Genomic DNA, 24,267 nt, shown 5'->3' on the forward strand with positions numbered 1-24,267 from the left:
GTAAAACAGTATTCACAGGACAGGTCGAGGTTGAAAATAGATGAGTTTAGAGATATACACCAATAGCCCAATGTATCAAGAGGTAAGCTCGCTATTGAGCCTAGGCACAGAAAGGAAGGTGCACCCATGCCAGAACTAATTTACTAAGACTGTTAACACACAAAGGAACAATAGCTGTACACTGGTGAGAAAACAATACTGCACATTAGCCTAAACGTAGCCCTGCCCTGTTAGAGAGGGGCTACAGCATGTTACCCATGCAAACTGGAGCAGTGTAACCCATACCTGGAGTTGCCTGTAACATTGCAAGATGACAGACTGCATTGGAGAATATGGTGAGATACAAAAAACAGTAATTTGTATAAACATAGCACTCACTGAGTGTTAGCACAGATGTATTACTACTGTCACATTTAGAACAGATTTTCATTCCGTTTGCACCAAAAGCCCTTCAAAAAACAATAAAACTTGCGAGTTACAATTGGGAAAATGGCAGCACCCACGACATTACATTTTCAATGAGGAACCCATATGAAGGGTCAGGGCCGAGAGTACAGTGACGGTTTTAAAGAACAGGAGAAGGTGAGGTAAAGCAAGCAGTTGTGCTTAGGTGACATGAGATTTGGATTTTAAAAGCCTGAGTACTGAGGGAGGAGAGAGTTTCATAAATTTCAGGTCGCAGGAAAGCACCTGGGACTAGTCCTGTGTGTACAGTGAGTCTGATATCCGTTATGTGCTGTCCCCGGCACTGTGTACAGTGAGTCTGATATCCGTTATGTGCTGTCCCCAGCACCGTGTAGTGAGTCTGATATCCGTTATGTGCTGTCCCCAGCACTGTGTACAGTGAGTCTGATATCCGTTATGTGCTGTCCCCAGCAATGTGTACAGTGAGTCTGATATCCGTTATGTGCTGTCCCCAGCACTGTGTACAGTGAGTCTGATATCCGTTATGTGCTGTCCCCAGCACCGTGTAGTGAGTCTGATATCCGTTATGTGCTGTCCCCAGCACTGTGTACAGCGAGTCTGATATCCGTTATGTGCTGTCCCCAGCACTGTGTACAGCGAGTCTGATATCCGTTATGTGCTGTCCCCAGCACTGTGTAGTGAGTCTGATATCCGTTATGTGCTGTCCCCAGCACTGTGTACAGTGAGTCTGATATCCGTTATGTGCTGTCCCCAGCACTGTGTAGTGAGTCTGATATCCGTTATGTGCTGTCCCCAGCACTGTGTACAGCGAGTCTGATATCCGTTATGTGCTGTCCCCAGCACCGTGTAGTGAGTCTGATATCCGTTATGTGCTGTCCCCAGCACTGTGTACAGTGAGTCTGATATCCGTTATGTGCTGTCCCCGGCACTGTGTAGAGTGAGTCTGATATCCGTTATGTGCTGTCCCCGGCACTGTGTAGAGTGAGTCTGATATCCGTTATGTGCTGTCCCCAGCACTGTGTACAGTGAGTCTGATATCCGTTATGTGCTGTCCCCAGCGCTGTGTACAGTGAGTCTGATATCCGTTATGTGCTGTCCCCAGCACTGTGTACAGAGAGTCTGATATCCGTTATGTGCTGTCCCCGGCACTGTGTAGAGTCTGATATCCATTATGTGCTGTCCCCGGCACTGTGTACAGTGAGTCTGATATCCGTTATGTGCTGTCCCCAGCACGGTGTACAGCGAGTCTGATATCCGTTATGTGCTGTCCCCAGCACTGTGTACAGAGAGTCTGATATCCGTTATGTGCTGTCCCCAGCACTGTGTACAGTGAGTCTGATATCCATTATGTGCTGTCCCCAGCACTGTGTACAGAGAGTCTGATATCCGTTATGTGCTGTCCCCGGCACTGTGTACAGTGAGTCTGATATCCGTTATGTGCTGTCCCCAGCACTGTGTACAGTGAGTCTGATATCCGTTATGTGCTGTCCCCAGCACTGTCTACAGAGAGTCTGATATCCGTTATGTGCTGTCCCCAGCACAGTGTACAGTGAGTCTGATATCCGTTATGTGCTGTCCCCAGCACTGTGTACAGTGAGTCTGATATCCGTTATGTGCTGTCCCCAGCACTGTGCACAGTGAGTCTGATATCCGTTATGTGCTGTCCCCAGCACTGTGTACAGTGAGTCTGATATCCGTTATGTGCTGTCCCCAGCACTGTGTACAGTGAGTCTGATATCCGTTATGTGCTGTCCCCAGCACCGTGTACAGTGAGTCTGATATCCGTTATGTGCTGTCCCCAGCACAGTGTACAGTGAGTCTGATATCTGTTATGTGCTGTCCCCAGCACTGTGTACAGAGAGTCTGATATCTGTTATGTGCTGTCCCCAGCACTGTGTACAGTGAGTCTGATATCCGTTATGTGCTGTCCCCAGCACTGTGTACAGCGTCTGATATCCGTTATGTGCTATCCCCGGCACTGTGTACAGTGAGTCTGATATCCGTTATGTGCTGTCCCCAGCACTGTGTACAGAGAGTCTGATATCCGTTATGTGCTGTCCCCAGCACCGTGTACAGTGAGTCTGATATCCGTTATGTGCTGTCCCCAGCACCGTGTACAGTGAGTCTGATATCCGTTATGTGCTGTCCCCAGCACCGTGTACAGTGAGTCTGATATCCGTTATGTGCTGTCCCCAGCACTGTGTACAGTGAGTCTGATATCCGTCATGTGCTGTCCCCAGCACTGTGTACAGTGAGTCTGATATCCGTTATATGCTGTCCCCAGCACCGTGTACAGTGAGTCTGATATCCGTTATGTGCTGTCCCCAGCACCGTGTACAGAGAGTCTGATATCCGTTATGTGCTGTCCCCAGCACCGTGTACAGAGAGTCTGATATCCGTTATGTGCTGTCCCCGGCACTGTGTACAGTGAGTCTGATATCCGTTATGTGCTGTCCCCAGCACTGTGTACAGTGAGTCTGATATCCGTTATGTGCTGTCCCCAGCACTGTGTACAGTGAGTCTGATATCTGTTATGTGCTGTCCCCAGCACTGTGTACAGAGAGTCTGATATCCGTTATGTGCTGTCCCCAGCACTGTGTACAGAGAGTCTGATATCCGTTATGTGCTGTCCCCAGCACTGTGTACAGAGAGTCTGATATCCGTCATGTGCTGTCCCCAGCACTGTGTACAGTGAGTCTGATATCCGTTATGTGCTGTCCCCAGCAGTGTGTACAGTGAGTCTGATATCCGTTATGTGCTGTCCCCAGCACTGTGTACAGAGAGTCTGATATCCGTTATGTGCTGTCCCCGGCACCGTGTACAGTGAGTCTGATATCCGTTATGTGCTGTCCCCAGCACTGTGTACAGTGAGTCTGATATCCGTTATGTGCTGTCCCCGGCACTGTGTACAGTGAGTCTGATATCCGTTATGTGCTGTCCCCGGCACTGTGTACAGAGAGTCTGATATCCGTTATGTGCTGTCCCCAGCATTGTGTACAGTGAGTCTGATATCCATTATGTGCTGTCCCCAGCACTGTGTACAGTGAGTCTGATATCCGTTATGTGCTGTCCCCAGCACTGTGTACAGAGAGTCTGATATCCGTTATGTGCTGTCCCCAGCACAGTGTACAGTGAGTCTGATATCCGTTATGTGCTGTCCCCAGCACTGTGTACAGTGAGTCTGATATCCGTTATGTGCTGTCCCCGGCACTGTGTACAGTGAGTCTGATATCCGTTATGTGCTGTCCCCGGCACTGTGTACAGAGAGTCTGATATCCGTTATGTGCTGTCCCCAGCATTGTGTACAGTGAGTCTGATATCCATTATGTGCTGTCCCCAGCACTGTGTACAGTGAGTCTGATATCCGTTATGTGCTGTCCCCAGCACTGTGTACAGAGAGTCTGATATCCGTTATGTGCTGTCCCCAGCACAGTGTACAGTGAGTCTGATATCCGTTATGTGCCGGCCCCAGCAATGTGTACAGTGTGTCTGATATCCATTATGTGCTGTCCCCGGCACTGTGTACAGTGAGTCTGATATCCGTTATGTGCTGTCCCCAGCACTGTGTACAGTGAGTCTGATATCCGTTATGTGCCGGCCCCAGCAATGTGTACAGTGAGTCTGATATCCGTTATGTGCTGTCCCCAGCACTGTGTACAGTGAGTCTGATATCCGTTATGTGCTGTCCCCAGCACTGTGTACAGTGAGTCTGATATCTGTTATGTGCTGTCCCCAGCACTGTGTGGAGTGAGTCTGATATCCGTTATGTGCTGTCCCCAGCACTGTGTACAGTGAGTCTGATATCCGTTATGTGCTGTCCCCAGCACCGTGTACAGTGAGTCTGATATCCGTTATGTGCTGTCCCCAGCACAGTGTACAGTGAGTCTGATATCCGTTATGTGCTGTCCCCAGCACTGTGTACAGAGTGTCTGATATCCGTTATGTGCTGTCCCCGGCACTGTGTACAGTGAGTCTGATATCCGTTATGTGCTGTCCCCAGCACTGTGTACAGTGAGTCTGATATCCGTTATGTGCTGTCCCCAGCACTGTGTACAGTGAGTCTGATATCCGTTATGTGCTGTCCCCAGCAATGTGTACAGTGAGTCTGATATCCGTTATGTGCTGTCCCCAGCACTGTGTACAGTGAGTCTGATATCCGTTAAGTGCTGTCCCCAGCACTGTGTACAGTGAGTCTGATATCCGTTATGTGCTGTCCCCAGCACCGTGTAGTGAGTCTGATATCCGTTATGTGCTGTCCACAGCACTGTGTACAGCGAGTCTGATATCCGTTATGTGCTGTCCCCAGCACTGTGTACAGCGAGTCTGATATCCGTTATGTGCTGTCCCCAGCACTGTGTAGTGAGTCTGATATCCGTTATGTGCTGTCCCCAGCACTGTGTACAGTGAGTCTGATATCCGTTATGTGCTGTCCCCAGCACTGTGTAGTGAGTCTGATATCCGTTATGTGCTGTCCCCAGCACTGTGTACAGCGAGTCTGATATCCGTTATGTGCTGTCCCCAGCACCGTGTAGTGAGTCTGATATCCGTTATGTGCTGTCCCCAGCACTGTGTACAGTGAGTCTGATATCCGTTATGTGCTGTCCCCAGCACTGTGTACAGTGAGTCTGATATCCGTCATGTGCTGTCCCCAGCACTGTGTACAGTGAGTCTGATATCCGTTATATGCTGTCCCCAGCACCGTGTACAGTGAGTCTGATATCCGTTATGTGCTGTCCCCAGCACCGTGTACAGAGAGTCTGATATCCGTTATGTGCTGTCCCCAGCACCGTGTACAGAGAGTCTGATATCCGTTATGTGCTGTCCCCGGCACTGTGTACAGTGAGTCTGATATCCGTTATGTGCTGTCCCCAGCACTGTGTACAGTGAGTCTGATATCCGTTGTGTGCTGTCCCCAGCACTGTGTACAGTGAGTCTGATATCCGTTGTGTGCTGTCCCCAGCACTGTGTACAGAGAGTCTGATATCTGTTATGTGCTGTCCCCAGCACTGTGTACAGAGAGTCTGATATCCGTTATGTGCTGTCCCCAGCACTGTGTACAGAGAGTCTGATATCCGTTATGTGCTGTCCCCAGCACTGTGTACAGAGAGTCTGATATCTGTTATGTGCTGTCCCCAGCACTGTGTACAGAGAGTCTGATATCCGTTATGTGCTGTCCCCAGCACTGTGTACAGTGAGTCTGATATCCGTTATGTGCTGTCCCCAGCACTATGTACAGTGAGTCTGATATCCGTTATGTGCTGTCCCCAGCACTGTGTACAGAGAGTCTGATATCCGTTATGTGCTGTCCCCGGCACCGTGTACAGTGAGTCTGATATCCGTTATGTGCTGTCCCCAGCACTGTGTACAGTGAGTCTGATATCCGTTATGTGCTGTCCCCAGCACTGTGTACAGTGAGTCTGATATCCGTTATGTGCTGTCCCCAGCACTGTGTACAGTGAGTCTGATATCCGTTATGTGCTGTCCCCAGCACTGTGTACAGTGAGTCTGATATCTGTTATGTGCTGTCCCCAGCACTGTGTGGAGTGAGTCTGATATCCGTTATGTGCTGTCCCCAGCACTGTGTACAGTGAGTCTGATATCCGTTATGTGCTGTCCCCAGCACCGTGTACAGTGAGTCTGATATCCGTTATGTGCTGTCCCCAGCACAGTGTACAGTGAGTCTGATATCCGTTATGTGCTGTCCCCAGCACTGTGTACAGTGAGTCTGATATCCGTTATGTGCTGTCCCCAGCACCGTGTACAGTGAGTCTGATATCCGTTATGTGCTGTCCCCAGCACTGTGTACAGTGAGTCTGATATCCGTTATGTGCTGTCCCCGGCACTGTGTACAGTGAGTCTGATATCCGTTATGTGCTGTCCCCAGCACCGTGTAGAGTCTGATATCCGTTATGTGCTGTCCCCAGCACTGTGTACAGTGAGTCTGATATCCGTTATGTGCTGTCCCCAGCACTGTGTACAGAGAGTCTGATATCCGTTATGTGCCGGCCCCAGCACTGTGTACAGAGAGTCTGATATCCGTTATGTCCTCACGCCCCTGGTCACTACGCATGATGAAATTGGCGGATTATTGAGAATCTAAGATCACTTGTACAAGTAGTGTCAGGCTGCACATCACAGTAACTACATCTCAAGGGCAGTGAGGGATGGGCAATAAATACGGGCCTGCCAGCGATGCCCACATCCCGTGAATTAATTACAAAAAATCTGATTCTGTATTTTGCGGTTTTTGTTCATAGGCAGTATCTAATATCTTTGTTATCTGCCCAGCAGCTTGCATTACCACTGAACTGCCGAATACAATTGGTGCATTGAAGCTTACATATTTCCCACAAACATAACCATGCGGTCTGCATTAACGAGAATGCCTAGTCACAGGAGTAACAAGGAGCCCCCGGCAGTAGTAGTGAGGAGCCCCGGGCAGTGGTGGTGAGGAGCCCCGGGCAGTGGTGGTGAGGAGCCCCGGGCAGTGGTGGTGAGGAGCCCCGGGCAGTGGCAGTGAGGAGCCCCGGGCAGTAGTAGTGAGGAGCCCCGGGCAGTAGTAGTGAGGAGCCCCGGGGCAGTAGAGTTCGGACACGGGCAGCAGAGTTTTAGATGACCGCAAGTTTACGAAGGATGGAAGATGGGAGGCCGGCCTGGAGTACGTTGGAATAAAGTCTCGAGGTAACAAAGGCCTGGATGAGGGTTTCAGCAGCAGATGGGCTGAGGCGGGGTGGAGTCAGGCGAAGTTACGGAGGTGGAAATACGCGGTCTTAGTTTTGGTGCAGTTATGTGGTCAGAAGCTCATCTCGGGGTCAAATACGACAAAGACTGCAGAGGTCAAGGAGGGACAATGCACTCACAGGATACCATTCCTGACTTTGGTTAGAGCTGCTATAATGGGGCAGAAATCTGAATGGAGAGTTTCAGAGAGTTGCGGGAAAGATGGGCATGAACATGGGAGACAGCAACATGTTAAAAGCCTGTGGTTTACCGCAGCATCTAGTAACTGTACTTAATCATGTGCAAGCTATTTGCTCCTAGTATGAAATTGTGAAAAAATAGAATAGTGTCTCACCTGTGTTGTCTTTTCACCGTTGGGGCTGCCCTTTGACTCGAATGAAGCTTTTCGAGGTGTACTTGAAGACTCATCCGCATCAAATGTCAACTTTTCAAATGACAGGTCTCTGGAATGAGAAGCTCCATTAGTATGTGGGGATGCACCCAGCCCAGCATGGTTCAGCCCCAGTACAATCACTGAGCGCAGGAAACAGCCATTCAGCCCATCGCCCCTGTGCCTGCTCTCCCACACCTCGCCACTGAGACTCATCCCCATGCTCTTTCACATTACTCCTTTTCAAATGTTTCTCCACATCCCTTTTAAAAGCTATGATGGATTCTGCTTCTAGTTTCTGGTTGGGCATCCCATTTCCCAAGAACCCTCGAGGTACAATAACTTCTCCTAATCTCTCCCTTCATTTTGTTTTTGCTGATTATCTTAAGTTTATGCCCTATAGTTAACAACGCATCCATCAGGAAAATCAAAAGCTTGCATAATTGTGACCACCACGATCAGATCTCTTCTTTGTCTTCTTTGTTCTAATGAACAGAGCCTAATTTCTCCAATCTCCTCTCATTTTTCTTCTCATCACGAGTGTCAGGACACAGCCATTTACTGAAACCTCCTGGGCTCCATGAACAGACTGGGGTGAAATGGCCCCATCAGAGGTGCTTTTAAAAGAAAATATTTCTCCCCCTATTTTCACTACTCCTGAAGACCCCGAGATTTAGCTCTGCTACCTTGCCCAAGTAATCATTTTTCATACAGGAGCCTGGAAACTGATCATCAGCAGCTATACAACAGCTCAGCCTCACTTCGTATCGGCATATCTTCCCATTTTGGCAGAGGTCACTGGATAGTGAGAAGGAAGCAGAACTGCCTAATGATACTTGAGGCAGATTGAAAAGGGATCACGGGGGAAGGTAGTCAGGAGCAGCAGGGCCTGAAGATCAAATGGTCCCTCCATGGGGAAAGATTAACATTAACCAATTAATCCCCGAATTAAGAGAAGTTGTGGCTCATAGAAACATAGAAACTTACAGCACAGGAGGAGGCCATTCGGCCCGTCGTGCCTGTGCTGCCTCTCTGAATGAGCAGCCGTGCTCAGTCCCACCTCCCCCGCTCTTTGTCCGTAACCCTGGAAGTTCCTCAACCTCAAATACCCGTCCAACTCCCTTTTAACATTATTGATGAATCAGCTTCCACTACTTTTTCAGGTCTAATGTTCCAGATCCCCACAACTCTCGGAGTGAAAAAAATTCTCATCTCCCGCCTAGATATTTTGCCAATGATTTTGAATCTATGACCCCTGGTTATTCACCCCCTCGCCAGAGGGAATAGTTTTTCTCTCTCGACTCGATCAAAACCTCTCATCATCTTGAAAGCCTCCATTAGGTCACCTCTTAACCTTCTCTGTCTAAGGAGAACAGTCCGAACATCTCCAACCTCTCCTCATAACTGAAGTCCCTCATCCCTGGTAACACCCTGGTAAACCTCCTCTGTCCCCTTTCTAAGGCCTTTACATCTTTCCTGAAGTGTGGGGCCCAGAATTGTCCACAATACTCCAGCTGAGGCCTAACCAGTGATTTATAAAGTTCGAGCCTGATCTCTTTGTTTTTATATTCTGGGCCTCTATTTATAAACCCAAGTAACCCATATGCTCTTTTAACCACCTGATCAATTGATGGCACAGGAATGAGGAGGATGGAGATGTAGCAAGGACAGTTTGAAGAATTACAATTTAAATGAAAGAACAAGACCTCAAGGGTGCTAACCTCAGTATTACTCCTAGGGTCATGTACTGGGCCAGTTTACAGAAAACGTTTATACAGTAATACAGGCCGTATTTATGAAGTAGAAAGGACACATTGTGGAACTGGGGGATGCTCTACAGATGGAAGGGGCTTCACTTCAATTGACCAATATCAAAGTCAATGTGGAAAGTGTAAATAAGGCAGTAGGGAGAATTTAAACTAATGAAGTAGAGACAGGAGCAAATGTTACAAGGCTCTGGTATGGCCACATGTGGAGTGCTGTGTTCAGTTCTGGGCCCTGGTACGGCCACACCTGGAGCACTGGGGACAATTCTGTTTACCGTACTACAGCAATGATATCCAGGCACTGAGGCAGTGCGGAAAGTGGTAATCAAATATATATCGAGCTTACGGGAGCGGAGCTCTGAGGAGAGGTCCAAGAACCTAGATCATTTACTCTGGGGATGAGAAGGCTCAGAAGAGACAATGTTTGAAGCATTCCATATTCTTAAAGCAATATTAAAATTGAGCCTCGATAAAATGCTGAAGATTGCCAATGCCAGAGGACAAGAGATGACGCATAGAAGAGGGGAGGTACTTTACACGGGGCGGGTGGGGAGGGGGAGGTAAATCTGTTGGAATGGACAGCACGGAGAGACAGTGGGCAGATAGTGTATAAATAATTAAGGGACAATGGACAGGCATTGAAAGTGACAGTTTAGTTTTTGGGGACTGGTCAGATGGACTGCAGTCTTTTCCTGTCCTGTCCTAAGTAACTCGACAAGAATTGGAACATTATCTTGCTGTGGTAAGTATGTGGACAGAGCGTTCTTCTATTCCTAATGCATCAGCCCACTTCCCGAGGACTTCTGCCTAATGAGATGATGCACAAACATTTCAATCAGGAGAAAAAGGCCTTGTTTGGAATATATTGAGCTGTTAATTTATCTACTGCTTTGTACAAAGATTGCTAGGAGCTGAAAAGCAAATTAGCTGCAAAAAAACAACAGGGCCGCCATTTTAATCCGCTCTACGCAACAAATGAAGAAGGGACAAAAGCAAGATACTGCGGATGCTGGAAATCTGAAATAAAAACAGAAAATGCTGGAAACACTCAGCAGGTCAGGCAGCGTCTGTGGAGAGAGAAACAGAGTTAACGTTTCAGGTCGATGACCCTTCGTCAGAACTGGAAAAAGTTAGAGATATAACAGGTTTTAAGCAAGTGTGGGGGCAGGGAAAGGGGGGAGGAAAGGACAAAAGGGAAGGTCTGTGATCAGGTGGAAGGCAGGAGAGATTAAATGACAAAAGAGATGATTGTACAAGGCAAAAGGAGATGGTAACGGGACAAGCAAAGAAACAAAAGACGGATCGAGAAGAGGTGTAAATGGGAATGGCAGAATCAGCAACTGCTGCCATCCAAAAGAATGGGGGCCGAGGTTATGATCTGAAATTGTTGAACTCGATGTTGAGTCCGGAAGGCTGTAAAGTGCCTGATCGAAAGATGAGGTGCTGTTCCTCGAGCTTATGTTGAGCTTCATTGGAACAATGTAATAGGCCGAGGACAGAGAGATCAGAGTGGGAGTGGAATGAAGAAGGGAAATTAATTTTATTTACAATGGAAAATACTGGAAACACCCAACAGGTCAGGCAGTATCGGTGGAGAGAGAAACAGAGTTAATGTTTCAGGTCAATGATCTTTCATGAGAACTGGAAGATGTTCGAGATGAACAGATTTTAAGCATGTACTGAGCCAGGGAAAAGGGAGCAGGGAGAGAACAAAAGGAAGAGGTCTGTGATCGGGTGGAGGGCAGGAGTGATTAAATGATAAAAGGGCTGATGGTGCAAAGCAAAAGGAGGTGATAATGGGACAAGTATAGAAACAAAAGATGGGTCCAGAGGAGGTGTAAATGGTTTTAGCAGAATAGCAGAGAAGGAGGGAAGCATGGAAAATCTGGCAAAGGAGGCTCCCGTGGCCTGGGAATGTGGTGGAGAAAGGTGGGGAGACGCCAGGGCTGCGAACGACCCTGCCGGTCTGTGTACTGATGAGGAATCCGCACCCCAAGCACCAGCCCACACCTCCTCCACTCCCCATGGCTCTGGTGCAGCCATTCCCCACTGACAGCACCGGCTGTCCGAGCCGTTAGGAGCCGTGGTTCAGATCTGAAACTGTTGAACTCTATGTTGAGGCCGGAAGGCTGTAAAGTGCCTAATCGAAAGATGAGGTGCTGTTCCTCAAGCTCGTGTTGAGCTTCATTGGAACAGTGTAGGAGGCCGAGGACAGAGAGGGATGGAGAATTAAAATGGCAAGCGACAGAAGCTCAGGGTCAATCTTGCGGACTGAACAGAATTGTTCAGCAAAGCGGTCACCCAATCTGCGTTTGATCTCCCCAATGTAGAGGAGACCGCATCGTGAGCTGTGAATACAGTGTACTAAGCAACAAGTAGTACTAGTAAATCGCTGATTCACCTGGAAGGAGTGTTTGGGGCCCTGGACAGCAGGAAGGGCAGGTGTTGCATCTCCTGCGCTTGCACGGGAAGGTGTAGGGGGAAGGGGAAGGGGTGTTAGGGGTGATGGAAGAGTGAACCAGGGTGTCACGGAGGGAACGGTCCTAACAGCATGCTGAAAGGGGAAGGGAAAGAAAGAAAGAAGAAAGATAGTCTTGCGTTTATACGCCACCTTTCACGACCACCGGATGTCTCAAAGCGCTTTACAGCCAATGAAATACTTTTTGAAGTGTAGTTACTGTTGTAATGCAGGAAACAACAGGGGAAGATGTGTTTGTTGGCGATATAGCGCTAGAGGCGGAGGAAATGGCGGTGGATGTGGAGATTGCTGGTGTGGAAGGCGAGGGGAGGGGGGCTCTATCATGGTTCGGAGGGAGAGGCAGTGGTGAGTGCAGAAGTGTGGGAAATGGAACGGACATAGTTGAGAGCCCTGTCAACCACAGTGGAGGGGAATCCTCGGTTGAGGAAAAAGATATTTCGGAAGCACTGGTGTGGAAGGCGGCATCGTTAGAGCAGGTGTGACGGAGATGGAGAAACTGGGAGAATGGAATAGAGTCCTTACAGGAAGCAGGGTGGGAGGAAGTGTAGTCCAGGTAGCTGTGGGAGTCAGTGGGCTTACAGTGGATGTTGTCAATAGCCTATCCCCAGAAATGGAGATGGAGAAGTCGAGGAAAGGACTGGAAAACTTGCAGATAGACTGTATGCAGGTAAGAGAGGGGAGGAATTCGAAGCAAAGTTGATGAAGTTTTCCAGTTCATGGTGAGAGCGGCAAACGGCACCGATACAGTCATCAATGTATCAGGAAAAGAGGCAAGGGAGGGTAGCTGAGTAGGAATGGAACAAAGAATGTTCTACATATTCCCACGAAAAGGCAGGCATAACCAGGACCTATGCGGGTTCCCATAGCAACACCTTTCATTTGGAAGAAGTGAGCAGAGTTCAAGGAAAAGCTTTTCAATGCGAGAACAAGTTCGGCCAGGCGGAGGAGGGTGTATCGGGACTGGTTGGGCCTCTGTTCAAGGAAGAAGCAGAGGGTGCGCAGGCCGTCCCGGGGGAGAGGGCGGTGTGGGAGGGACGGGACGTCCTGGGGGAGAGGGAGGTGTGGGGGGGGGATGGGACTGGACGTCCTGGGGGAGAGGGCGGTGTGGGAGGGACAGGACGTCCTGGGGGAGAGGGCGGTGTGGGAGGGACGGGACGTCCTGGGGGAGAGGGAGGTGTGGGGGGGGACGGGACTGGACGTCCTGGGGGAGAGGGAGGTGTGGGGGGGGACGGGACTGGACGTCCTGGGGGAGAGGGAGGTGTGGGGGGTGGGGACGGGACTGGACGTCCTGGGGGAGAGGGAGGTGTGGGGGGTGGGGACGGGACTGGACGTCCTGGGGGAGAGGGAGGTGTGGGGGGGGGGGGGGGATGGGACTGGACGTCCTGGGGGAGAGGGAGCTGTGGGGGGTGGGGACGGGACTGGGCGTCCTGGGGGAGAGGGAGGTGTGGGGGGGGGGGGGGGGGGGGGGCGGGACGGCGGGGCGTCCTGGGGGAGAGGGCGGTGTGGGAGGGACGGGCCGTCCCGGGGGAGAGGGAGGTGTGGGGGGTGGGGACGGGACTGGACGTCCTGGGGGAGAGGGAGGTGTGGGGGGGGGGGGGGGCGGGGCGTCCTGGGGGAGAGGGAGGTGTTGGGGGGGGGGGGGGGAGGGACATTCTAGGGGAGAGGGAGGTGTTGGGGGGGGGGGGGGGGAGGGACGTTCTAGGGGAGAGGGAGGTGTTGGGGGGGGGGGGAGGGACGTTCTAGGGGAGAGAGAGGGAGGTGTTGGGGGGGTGGGGAGACGTCCTGGGGGAGAGGGAGGTGTGGGGGGACGGGATGGTGTGGGGGGGGATGGGGCATCCTGGGGGAGAGGGAGGTGTGGGGGGGGGGGGACGGGACTGGACGTCCTGGGGGAGAGGGAGGTGTGTTGGGGGGGGGGGGGGGGACGGGACTGGACGTCCTGGGGGAGAGGGAGGTATGGGGCGGACGGGGCGTCCTGGGGTAGAGGGAGATGTGGGGGGACGGGATGGTGTGGGGGGGATGGGGCATCCTGGGGGAGAGGGAGGTGTGGGGGTGGGGGGACGGGACTGGACGTCCTGGGGGAGAGGGAGGTGTGGGGCGGACGGGGCGTCCTGGGGTAGAGGGATGTGTGATGGCTAGGGCCAGGAAACTGGAAATGGTTCAAGTGGCAGAATGCGCCGGAAATGTTGCGGATACAAGTAGGAAGAGACTGGACAAGAGGAGAAATATAGGGTTGAGAATTACAATTCATTTACGCCGTAAATGAAGATGGGAAATTCAACATAGTGTGCACCTATGACCTTGCAGTCTTACCCAGGCATGTTGGTGGACAGTGTCTGCCTGCCCTCGGAGACAGCAGCCGTGTAAGACGAGGGGCTGTACGTCCCTGTGGAATTAACAGCAGGAAATGCTTTCCTCAACAGCCGACCCCAAGTGGCGATGTTAATATTCATCTGAGGAGCTCGAAGGAAAGCCTTCCCTAAAACACAATACATTAGGCAGCTAGTTAGTAGGTTTAGTGAGCATGTGCATCGTATATGACAGACCCTTCAGCCATCATGCCCCCTCACTCCAGACCACACCCGCCATCTCGCCTTCACAACCCTCAAAACACAACTCAACCACCCTTTCCGATATCGCCCCCAATGATTTTCCTCCCCCGCTTGATGTCCGTGCCGTTCCTCGTTCGTTCTAGATCTGCGCCCCTCTATTTCGCAAGCATGTGAGTTGTTATAGCTCTATCAATGACTTGGATGAAGAAATGGAGAGCCATTTAGCCAAGTTTGCTGATGACACGAAGTTAGGTGGCAGAGTAGAAAGTTGCAAAGGGACATTGATCGATTAAGGAAGTGGGCAAAACTGTGGCAGATGGAGTTCAATGGTGGAAAGTATGAGGTTGAAGTTGGACGCAAGAAAGATAGATCAGAGTTTCTAAATGGTGAGAAGCGAGGAACTGTGGAGGAGCAGAGAGATTCAAAGGTCCAAGTACAGAAATCACTAAAAACTAGTGGGCAGGTACAACTTGTATTTATATAGCACCTTCAATGTCCTAAAACATCCCAAGGCGCTTCACAGGAGCGTTATCAGACAAATTTGACACCGAGCCACATAGAGATATTAGGACAGGTGACCAAAAGCTTGCTCAAAGAGGTAGGTTTTAAGGAGCGTCTTAAAGGAGGAGAGAGAGGTAGAGAGGCGGAGAGGTTTAGGGAGGGAAATCCAGAGCTTAGGGTCTCGGCAGCTGAAGGCACGGCCACCAATGGTGGAGCGATTAAAATCAGGGAGCTAAGGCACAGGTCGCAATGTGAACAGAGTGCATCGTAAACAGGGAGCTAAGGCACAGATCGCAATGTGAACAGAGTGCATCGTAAACAGGGAGCTAAGGCACAGATCGCAATGTGAACAGAGTGCATCGTAAACAGGGAGCTAAGGCACAGATCGCAATGTGAACAGAGTGCATCGTAAACAGGGAGCTAAGGCACAGATCGCAATGTGAACAGAGTGCATCGTAAACAGGGAGCTGTGGCACAGATCGCAATGTGAACAGAGTGCATCGTAAACAGGGAGCTAAGGCACAGATTGCAATGTGAACAGAGTGCATCGTAAACAGAGAGCTAAGGCACAGATCGCAATGTGAACAGAGTGCATCGTAAACAGGGAGCTAAGGCACAGATCGCAATGTGAACAGAGTGCATCGTAAACAGAGAGCTAAGGCACAGATCGCAATGTGAACAGAGTGCATCGTAAACAGGGAGCTAAGGCACAGATCGCAATGTGAACAGAGTGCATCGTAAACAGGGAGCTAAGGCACAGATCGCAATGTGAACAGAGTGCATCGTAAACAGGGAGCTAAGGCACAGATCGCAATGTGAACAGAGTGCATCGTAAACAGGGAGCTGTGGCACAGATCGCAATGTGAACAGAGTGCATCGTAAACAGGGAGCTAAGGCACAGATTGCAATGTGAACAGAGTGCATCGTAAACAGGGAGCTAAGGCACAGATCGCAATGTGAACAGAGTGCATCGTAAACAGGGAGCTAAGGCACAGATCGCAATGTGAACAGAGTGCATCGTAAACAGGGAGCTAAGGCACAGATCGCAATGTGAACGGAGTGCATCGTAAACAGGGAGCTAAGGCACAGATCGCAATGTGAACAGAGTGCATCGTAAACAGGGAGCTAAGGCACAGATCGCAATGTGAACAGAGTGCATCGTAAACAGAGAGCTAAGGCACAGATCGCAATGTGAACAGAGTGCATCGTAAACAGGGAGCTAAGGCACAGATCGCAATGTGAACAGAGTGCATCGTAAACAGAGAGCTAAGGCACAGATCGCAATGTGAACGGAGTGCATCGTAAACAGGGAGCTAAGGCACAGATCGCAATGTGAACAGAGTGCATCGTAAACAGGGAGCTAAGGCACAGATCGCAATGTGAACAGAGTGCATCGTAAACAGAGAGTGAGAAGTTGAGAATTAGGCGAGAATGAGAATTCAGTGCAGAGGGGGGAAGTAGATGCTCCTTTTAGTTCAATTAATTAGTTTAAAATAAATCAAGTGAATGAATTACATAAAATTAATTAAATATATAACACAAGATGAGATAAGAGATGCAGGAGGTGAGCCGCATTTGCAGCATGTGGGAGTCTGTGGAGAGCAGGCAACCACATCTGCAGTAAGTTTCTGCATCTCGAGGAACTTTGGCTCAGTTGTTGAGCTGGAGTCTGAGGTGCAGACATTGCAATGCATCAGGGAAGAGGACAGTTACCTGGACACTTTGTTCCAGGGGGCAGTCACACCCCTTAGATTATGTAGTGAGTTAGATCTGATTAGTGGTCAGGGGCAGGAGGGTGTGACTGTGACTCAGGCGGGTAAGGGGATTGCAGATGCAGTGGTGGAGGAGCCTCAGCCTTTGCCATTGTCCAACACGTATGAGGTGTGGATGAGAAGGAAGACTACAGGGAGGATGGGCAAACTGACCACGGCCCATAGTACAGGAGGCCTTTCAAGTGGGGGGGGGGGGGAGAGGGGGAGTGAAAAGGAATGTTGTAGTGGTAGGGGACAGTATAGTCAGCGGATAGATACTGTTCTCTGCAGCTGCATCCGGGAGTCCCGAAGTGTTGCCTGTTAAGGACATCTCCTCGAGGCTGCAGAAGAACTTGGAGGAGAGGGAGCATCCAGTTGTTGTGGTCCACGTAGGGTCCAACAACATAGGTAGAACTAGGAATGAGGTTCTGCTGAGGGAGTTTGAGGAGCTAAGGTACAAATTAAAAAGCAGAAACTCAAAGATAATAGTCTCTGAATTACTACCGGAGCCACATGCAAATTGGCATAGGGACAAACAGATTAGAGGTTTATATGTGTGGCTGAAAGAGTGGTGTGGGAGGGTGGGGCATCAATTCATGGGGCACTGGCACCAATACTGGGGAAAGAGAGAGCTGTTCCGTTGGGACGGGCTCCACTTGAACCAGGCTGGGACCAGTGTCCTGGCGAATCAAATAACTAGAGCGGTAGACAGGGCTTTAAACTAATAAGGAGGAGGGAGGATTCAGATAAGAGTAAATCTATAAGTCTGAAGAGAAAAGTCAAGGCTGTGGAGCAGAGTAGAGATTTGGGTAAAATCAAGCAGGTTGTGTCAGGAAGGGACAGCGAGTTTAATAACGGTAATAGGGCGTTCGCGACTAAGGCCACATCAGGGCAAAAATAGTAAAACGTCAAAATTAAAGGCGGTATATCTGAATGCACCAAGCATTCGTAACAAGATGGATGAATTAATAGCACAAATAGAGATAAATGGATTGGTTTTGTAGCCATTACTGAGACGTGGTTGCAGGGTGACCAAGGTTGGGAACTAAATGTTCCAGGGTATGTGACTTTTAGAAGAGACAGGCAAAATGGAAAACGAGGTGGAGTAGCCCTGATAATTAAGGATGAGATAAAGGCAGTAGTGAGAAAGGATCTTAGGCCAGAAAATCAGGATGTAGAATCAGTTTGGGTGGAGCTATAAAATAACAAAGGACAGAAAACACTGGTGGGAGTAGTTTATAGGCCCCCTAACAGTAATTAGTGTTGGACAGAGTATAAATCAGGAAATTAGAGGGGCATGTAACAAGAGTAATGCAATAATCATGGGGAACTTCATGCTTCATATAGCCTGGGCAAACCAAATTGGCAAAAGTAGCTTGGAGGACAAGTTCATGGAATGCACTCAAGATAGTTTTCTGGAACAATATGTCGAGGAACCAACTAGGGAACAGGCTATTTTAGGTCTAGTATTGTGTAATGAGACAGGTTAATTAGTAATCTTATAGTAAAGGATCCTCTGGGGAACTGCGATCATAACATGGTAGGATTTCATATTAAGTTTGACGTGGTTAAGTCCAAAACTGGGGTCTTAAATTTAAACAAAGCCAATTACAGAGGTATGAGGTGTGAGTTGGCTGAGGTAGATTGGGAATTTAAATGAAAAGATACGACAGTAGATAAGCAATGACAAAAATTTAAAGAAATAATTCATAATTCTCAATGAACATACATTCCCTTGAGGATTAAAAACTCCACTGGAAAAGTGATCCATCCGTGGCTAACTAGAGAAGTTAAGGATAGTAATAGATTAAAAGAAGCTTACAATGTTGCTAAAAATTGTAAGCCTGAGGATTGGAAGGCTTTTAGAAATCAGCAAAGGACCATTAAATTGATAAAAGATGGAGAAAATAGAATATGAGAGTAAACTAGCAAGAAATATAAAACAGAGATTGTAAGAGCTTTTACAAGTAATAAAAAAGGAAAAGATTAGTGAAATTAAACGTGGGTCCCTTAAAGGCAGAGACAGGAGAAATCATAATAGGGAAAAAGGAACTGGCAGAGATGTTAAGCAAGTATTTTGTGTCTGTCTTCACAGAAAAAAACACAAAGAACGTACTGGAAATTGTGGGGAACCAACAATCTAATGAGAGTGAGGAACTTAAATAATTAGTATTAGTAAAGAAAAAGTACTGGAGAAATTAATGGGACTAAATGCTGACAAATCTCCTGGACCTGATGGCCTACACCCTAGGGTTTTTGAAGAGGTGGCTGCAGAGATACTGGATGTATTGGTTTTGATCTTCCAGAATTCCCCAGATTCTGGAATGGTTCCCCTGGATTGGAAGGCAGCAAATGTAAACCTGCTGTTCAAAAAAGGAGTGAGAGAGAAAACAGGGAACTGTAGGTCAGTTAGCCTGACATCAGTCGTAGGGAAAATGCTAGAATCTATTATTAAGGACATGGTAACAGGGCACTTGGAAAATCATGATGTGATTAGGCAGAGTCCACAGTTTTATGAAAGAGTAATCGTGTTTGACAAATCTCTCAGTTTTTTGAGGAAGTAACATACAGGGTGGATAAAGGGGAACCAGTGGGCGTAGTGTATTTAGACTTCCAAAAGGCATTTGACAAGGTGCCACACAAAAGATTATTGCTCAAGATAAAAAATCATGGGATGGGGGTAATATTCTGGCGTGGGTGGAGGATTGGCTCTCTAACAGAAGGCAGAGAGTTGGGATAAATGGTTCGTTCTCAGATTGGCAACCAGTAACTAGTGGTGTTCCACAGGGGTCAGTGCTGGGTCCCCAACTCTTTACAATCTACATTAACGATTTGGAGGAGGGGACCGAGTGTAACATATCAAAGTTTGCAGATGATACAAAGATGGGACGGAAAGTTGTGAGTGAGGAGGACATAAAAAACCTGCAAAGGGACATAGACAGGCTAAGTAAGTGGGCAGAGATTTGGCAGATGGAATACAATACTGGAAAGTGTGAGGTTATGCACTTTGGCAGGAAAAATCATAGAGCAAGTTATTATCTTAATGGCAAGAAACTGGAAAGTACTGCAGTACAAAGGGATCTGGGGGTCCTGGTGCACGAAACTCAAAAAGTTAGTATGCAGGTGCAGCAAGTGATCAAGAAGGCCAATGGAATGTTGGCTTTTATTGCTAGGGGGTTGGAATATAAAAACAGGGAGGTATTGCTGCAGTTGTACAAGGTATTGGTGAGGCCGCACCTGGAATACTGCATACAGTTTTGGTGTCCATACTTAAGAAAAGACATACTTGCTCTCGAGTCAGTACAAAGAAGGTTCACTCGGTTAATCCCGGGGATGAGGGGGTGGTCATATGAGGAGAGGTTGAGTAGATTGGGACTCTACTCATTGGAGTTCAGAAGAATGAGAGGCGATCTTATTGAAACATATAAGATTGTGAAGGGGCTTGATCGGGTGGATGCGGTGAGGATGTTCCCAATGATGGGTGAAACTAGAACTAGGGGGCATAATCTTAAAATAAGGGGCTGCTCATTCAAAACTGAGATGAGGAGAAACTTCTTCACTCAGAGGGTGGTAGGTTTGTGGAATTTGCTGCCCCAGAAAGCTGTGGAAGCTACATCATTAAATAAATTTAAAACAGAAATAGATAGTTTCCTAGAAGTAAAGGGAATAAAGGGTTACGGGGAGCGGGCAGGAAATTGGACATGAGTCTGGGTTCGGAATGGTCATGGCCCTGTGGGTAGTGGAGCGGGCCCAGGGGCCGTGTAGCCTTGTTCTGCTCCTACTGTGTTCTAATTCTGTTAGATTTCAGGAGATGGTTTTATTCCTGTTCCTGGCTGGGGTGGAGATCGCCTTTACAGAAGGTAGGTACTGCAGAAAATATAGGGACAGAGTGATCTCCTGGAAGAATTTCGATCGCCTAGATGGGTCGGAGAGGAATTTCCCAGATTTTTTTCTCCCAAATTGGCCATTGGGTCTTTATCTGGTTTTTCGCCTCTCCCAGGAGATCACATGGGTTCGGGTGGATGCAGAGTGATAGAAGATTTGAGGTTAGGATCAGATCAGCCATGATCTTATTGAATGGTGGAGCAGCCTCGAGGGGCCGATTGGCCTACTCCTGCTCCTATTTCTTATGTTCTTATGTTCTTATGTAACTAGCAGGGTCGATAGGGGGGGGGGGGGGGGGGACCTGTTGATCAACGTTCTTTAACTTTGTTTTGGGTGCGCGGCCCCTTCAAGGGGTTGTGCAGCTCATTCAAAATCCATGCACGGTTTCTCCTATTTAAAAGCCGGTGAATCGGCTGCGCGGCCATGCAGCTTAAAGGGAACACTGCAGCGAATGTACTATACTTGGATTTTCAGAAGGTATGCGGTAAGGTGCCACAGAGGAGGTTGTTGCATTAGGGCTCATGGGATTGCAGGTAATATATTAGGATGGATAGAGGATTGGTTAACGGACAGAAAACAGAGAGTAGGGATAAATGGTTTCAGGTTGGCAGGCTGTAACTAGTGGAGTGCCGCAAGGATCAGTGCTTGGGCCTCAGCTACTTAGAATCTATATCAATGACTTAGATGAGGGGAACAAGTGTAATATATCCAAGTTTGCTGACGATACAAAGCTAGGTGGGAAAGTAAGCTGTGAGCAGGATACAGACTGGTTAAGTGACTGGCAAGAAGGTGGCAGATGGAGTATAATGTGGGGAAGTGTGAAATTATCCACTTTGGTAGGAAGGATGGAAAAGCAGATTTTTTTTTTTTTTAAAGAAGGTGAGAGACTAGTAAATGTTGGGATTCAGAGTGATTTGGGGGTCCTTGTACACGAATCACAGAAGGTTAACATGCAGGTACAGCAAGCAATTAGGAAGACAAATAGCAGGTTAGCCTTTATTGCAAGGGGGTTGGAGTATAAGAGTGAGGAAGTCTTGCTGCAATTATACAAGGCTTTGGTGAGACCACACCTGGAGTACTGTGTACAGTTTTGGTTTCCTTACCTAAGGAAGGATAGACCTGAGAGGGAGTGCAATGAAGGTTCACTAGATTGATTCCTGGGATGAGAGGGCTGTCCTATGATGAGAGATTGTGTAGAATGGGCCTGTGTTCTCTGGAGTTTAGAAGAATGAGAGGTGATCTCATTAAAACATAAAATTCAGAGAGGGCTTGACAGGGTAGATGCTGAGAGACTGTTTCCCCTGGCTGGAGAGCCTAGAACTAGGGGGTCATAGTCTCAGGTTAAGGGGTCAGCCATTTAGGACTGAGATGAGGAGAAATTTCTTCACTCAGAGGGGGGTGAATCTTTAGAATTCTCTAGCCCAGAGGGCTGTGGAGGCTCAGTCGTTGAGTAGATTCAAGACTGAGATCGATAGATTTTTGGGCACTAAGGGAATCAAGGGATATGGGGATAGGGCGGGAAAGTGGAGTTGATGTAAATGTTTAACCATGATCTTACTGAATGGCGGAGCAGGCTCGAGGGGCCGTATGGCCTACGACTTCTTATGGTCTTATGTTAGGGATGTGCAAGAGGCCAGAATTGGAGGAGCACAGAGTTCTCGGAGGTTTGTAAGGCTGGAGGAGGTGACTGAGATAAGGAGGACTGAGGCCATGGAAGGATTTGAACAAGAGGATAATAATTTTAAAATCGAGGCATTGCCGGACCGAATGGAATGATAGCCTTTATCCCAAGGGGGCCGGAATACAAACGGGTGGAATTATATTGCAGTTGTATAAAGCACTGGTTAAACCCCATCTGGACACTGCGTTCAGTTCTGGGCCCCGCACCTTGGGAAGGAGATATTGGCCTTGGCGGGGGAGCAGCACAGGCTCACCAGAATGATACCGGGACTAAAAGGGTTAAATTATGAAGACAGGTTGCATAAACTAGGCTTGTATTCCCTTGAACAAAGAAGATTAAGGGGTGAACTCATTAATTAAGGGGTGAACTCATTAATTAAGGAGTTTAGGGTGCTTAAAGGATTCGATAGGGTAGAGAGAGAAACTATTTCCTCTGGTGGGGGGAGTCCAGAACAAGGGGGCATCACCTTAAAATTAGAGCTAGGCCGTTCAGGGGTGACGTCAGATAACACTTCTTCACACAAAGGGTAGTGATTACTTGGAAATCTTGCCCCCCAAAAAGCTGTTGAGGCTGGGGGTCAATTGAAAATTTCAAAACTGAGATTGATAACATTTGTGTCAGGCAAGGGTATCGCGGGATATCGAACCAAAGCAGGTCGATGGAGTTAAGCTACAGAGGCCATGGAAGGTTTTGAACAAGAGGACATGGTCTAATTGAATGGCGGAACAGATTTGAGGGGCTGAATGGCCTCCTCCTGCTCCTGTGAAAACAGCCTGAGGCACTTGGGTGAATCAATGATGTTCAGTTCCAGTATTAATTGGTCCTTCCATGATCTTGGAGTTTGTATTTGGAGTTACATGTCAGCCAGACTAGGTAGGGGTGGCAGAATTCTTTCTCTCACGGTGGCATAGTGGTTAGCACTGTTGCCTCACAGCGCCAGGGACCCGGGTTCGAATCCGGCCTCGGGCGACTGTCTGTGTGGAGTTTGCACATTCTCCCCGTGTTTGCGTGGGTTTTCTCCGGGTGCTCCGGTTTCCTCCCACAGTCCAAAGATGTGCGGGTTAGGTTGATTGGCTATGATAAATTGACCCTTAGTGTTAGGGGGATTAAATACATGGGGTTACGGGAATAGGGTGGGGATATGTGTTGGTGTAGGGGTTACGGGAATCGGGTGGGATATGTGTCGGTGCAGACTCGATGGGCCGAAATGGCCTCTATCTGCACTGTGGGGTTTCTGTGATTCGTGAATCAGTTGGTTCTTTATGACAAACATTTTGCAAGTGCCCCACAAATTACCAAACTTATTGAATTCATAATTAGTGGTCATAACCCTTCTGATGCAGCAATGCTGCTGTATAACTGAGTGCTGGGGGAGTGGGGGTGGTGGAAGAGCGGGAGCTTGAGGAGGCAAGATGTAAAAACAGGCAGGCTGAAACTCCATGAAATTTCCCATCTCTGCCTGTGGGAAGGTGCCTGGCATCTGCTCAGCATCTCAGTGCAGAATCAGGGCCCAAATACAAAGCCTACCCCTCCATACTCTGGGGATCCGGCACATTGAAACTTACAAACACATTATTCTTACCAGTTCAACTGGTAGACAGTGCGTAACTGAACTGTACAGATCACTAAAGTTAGACTGGAGACATATTGATCGAGAAAGATCTCCTGTACACATATCAGAAATTCCTCTCCTTCCCTACCCTTAGCACAATGTTTTTCCCAGTCTATATTAGGGTAAGTAAAGTCTCCTAATATTGCTACTCTATTTTTGTTACATGCCTTTGAAATTTGCCGACAAATTCATCTATTTCCTTCTCACTGTTTGGAGCTGTATAAAAAAGCTCCCAGATGTGTAACAGCTCTCCCTCTGTTCCTTAACTCAAGCCAAATAGATTCAGTCCCAGAACCAGTAAATCCCTTCTATTTATAACTGTAACAATATCCTTAATCAATTCTACCACGCCCCCTCCTCTTTTTCCTTCTCTATCATTCCTTATTGCTTGGTAACCAGGAATATTAAGAACCCATTCCTGGCCTTGTTTGAGCCATGTCTCTGTTAATGCAACCACATCATAATCCCATGTGACAATTTGTGCCTTAGCTCACCAACCTTATTAG

The 24,267-nt window shown here is 48.4% G+C and overlaps 1 protein-coding gene across 2 annotated transcripts in view; it reads right to left on the minus strand.

Moving 5' to 3' along the window:
• Nucleotides 1–24,267, minus strand: part of pkn1a (protein kinase N1a) — a 185,862-nt gene that overhangs the window by 81,416 nt on the left and 80,179 nt on the right. Inside the window, exons 9-11 of one of the 2 annotated variants that reach the window (XM_085971466.1) lie at nucleotides 14,093–14,258; nucleotides 7,502–7,610; nucleotides 286–318 (exon numbers count right to left, since the gene is read on the minus strand). In XM_085971466.1, coding sequence (XP_085827592.1) covers nucleotides 286–318; nucleotides 7,502–7,610; nucleotides 14,093–14,258 — 308 coding nt within the window. The remainder of the gene's footprint in view (nucleotides 1–285; nucleotides 319–7,501; nucleotides 7,611–14,092; nucleotides 14,259–24,267) is intronic. The other variant, XM_085971468.1, reaches the window with a different exon arrangement.

The sequence above is a fragment of the Somniosus microcephalus genome, chromosome 31, assembly GCF_052327205.1.
Source record: "Somniosus microcephalus isolate GS21.2 chromosome 31, FLI_Smic_1.0, whole genome shotgun sequence".
Taxonomy (NCBI): Eukaryota; Metazoa; Chordata; class Chondrichthyes; order Squaliformes; family Somniosidae; genus Somniosus; species Somniosus microcephalus.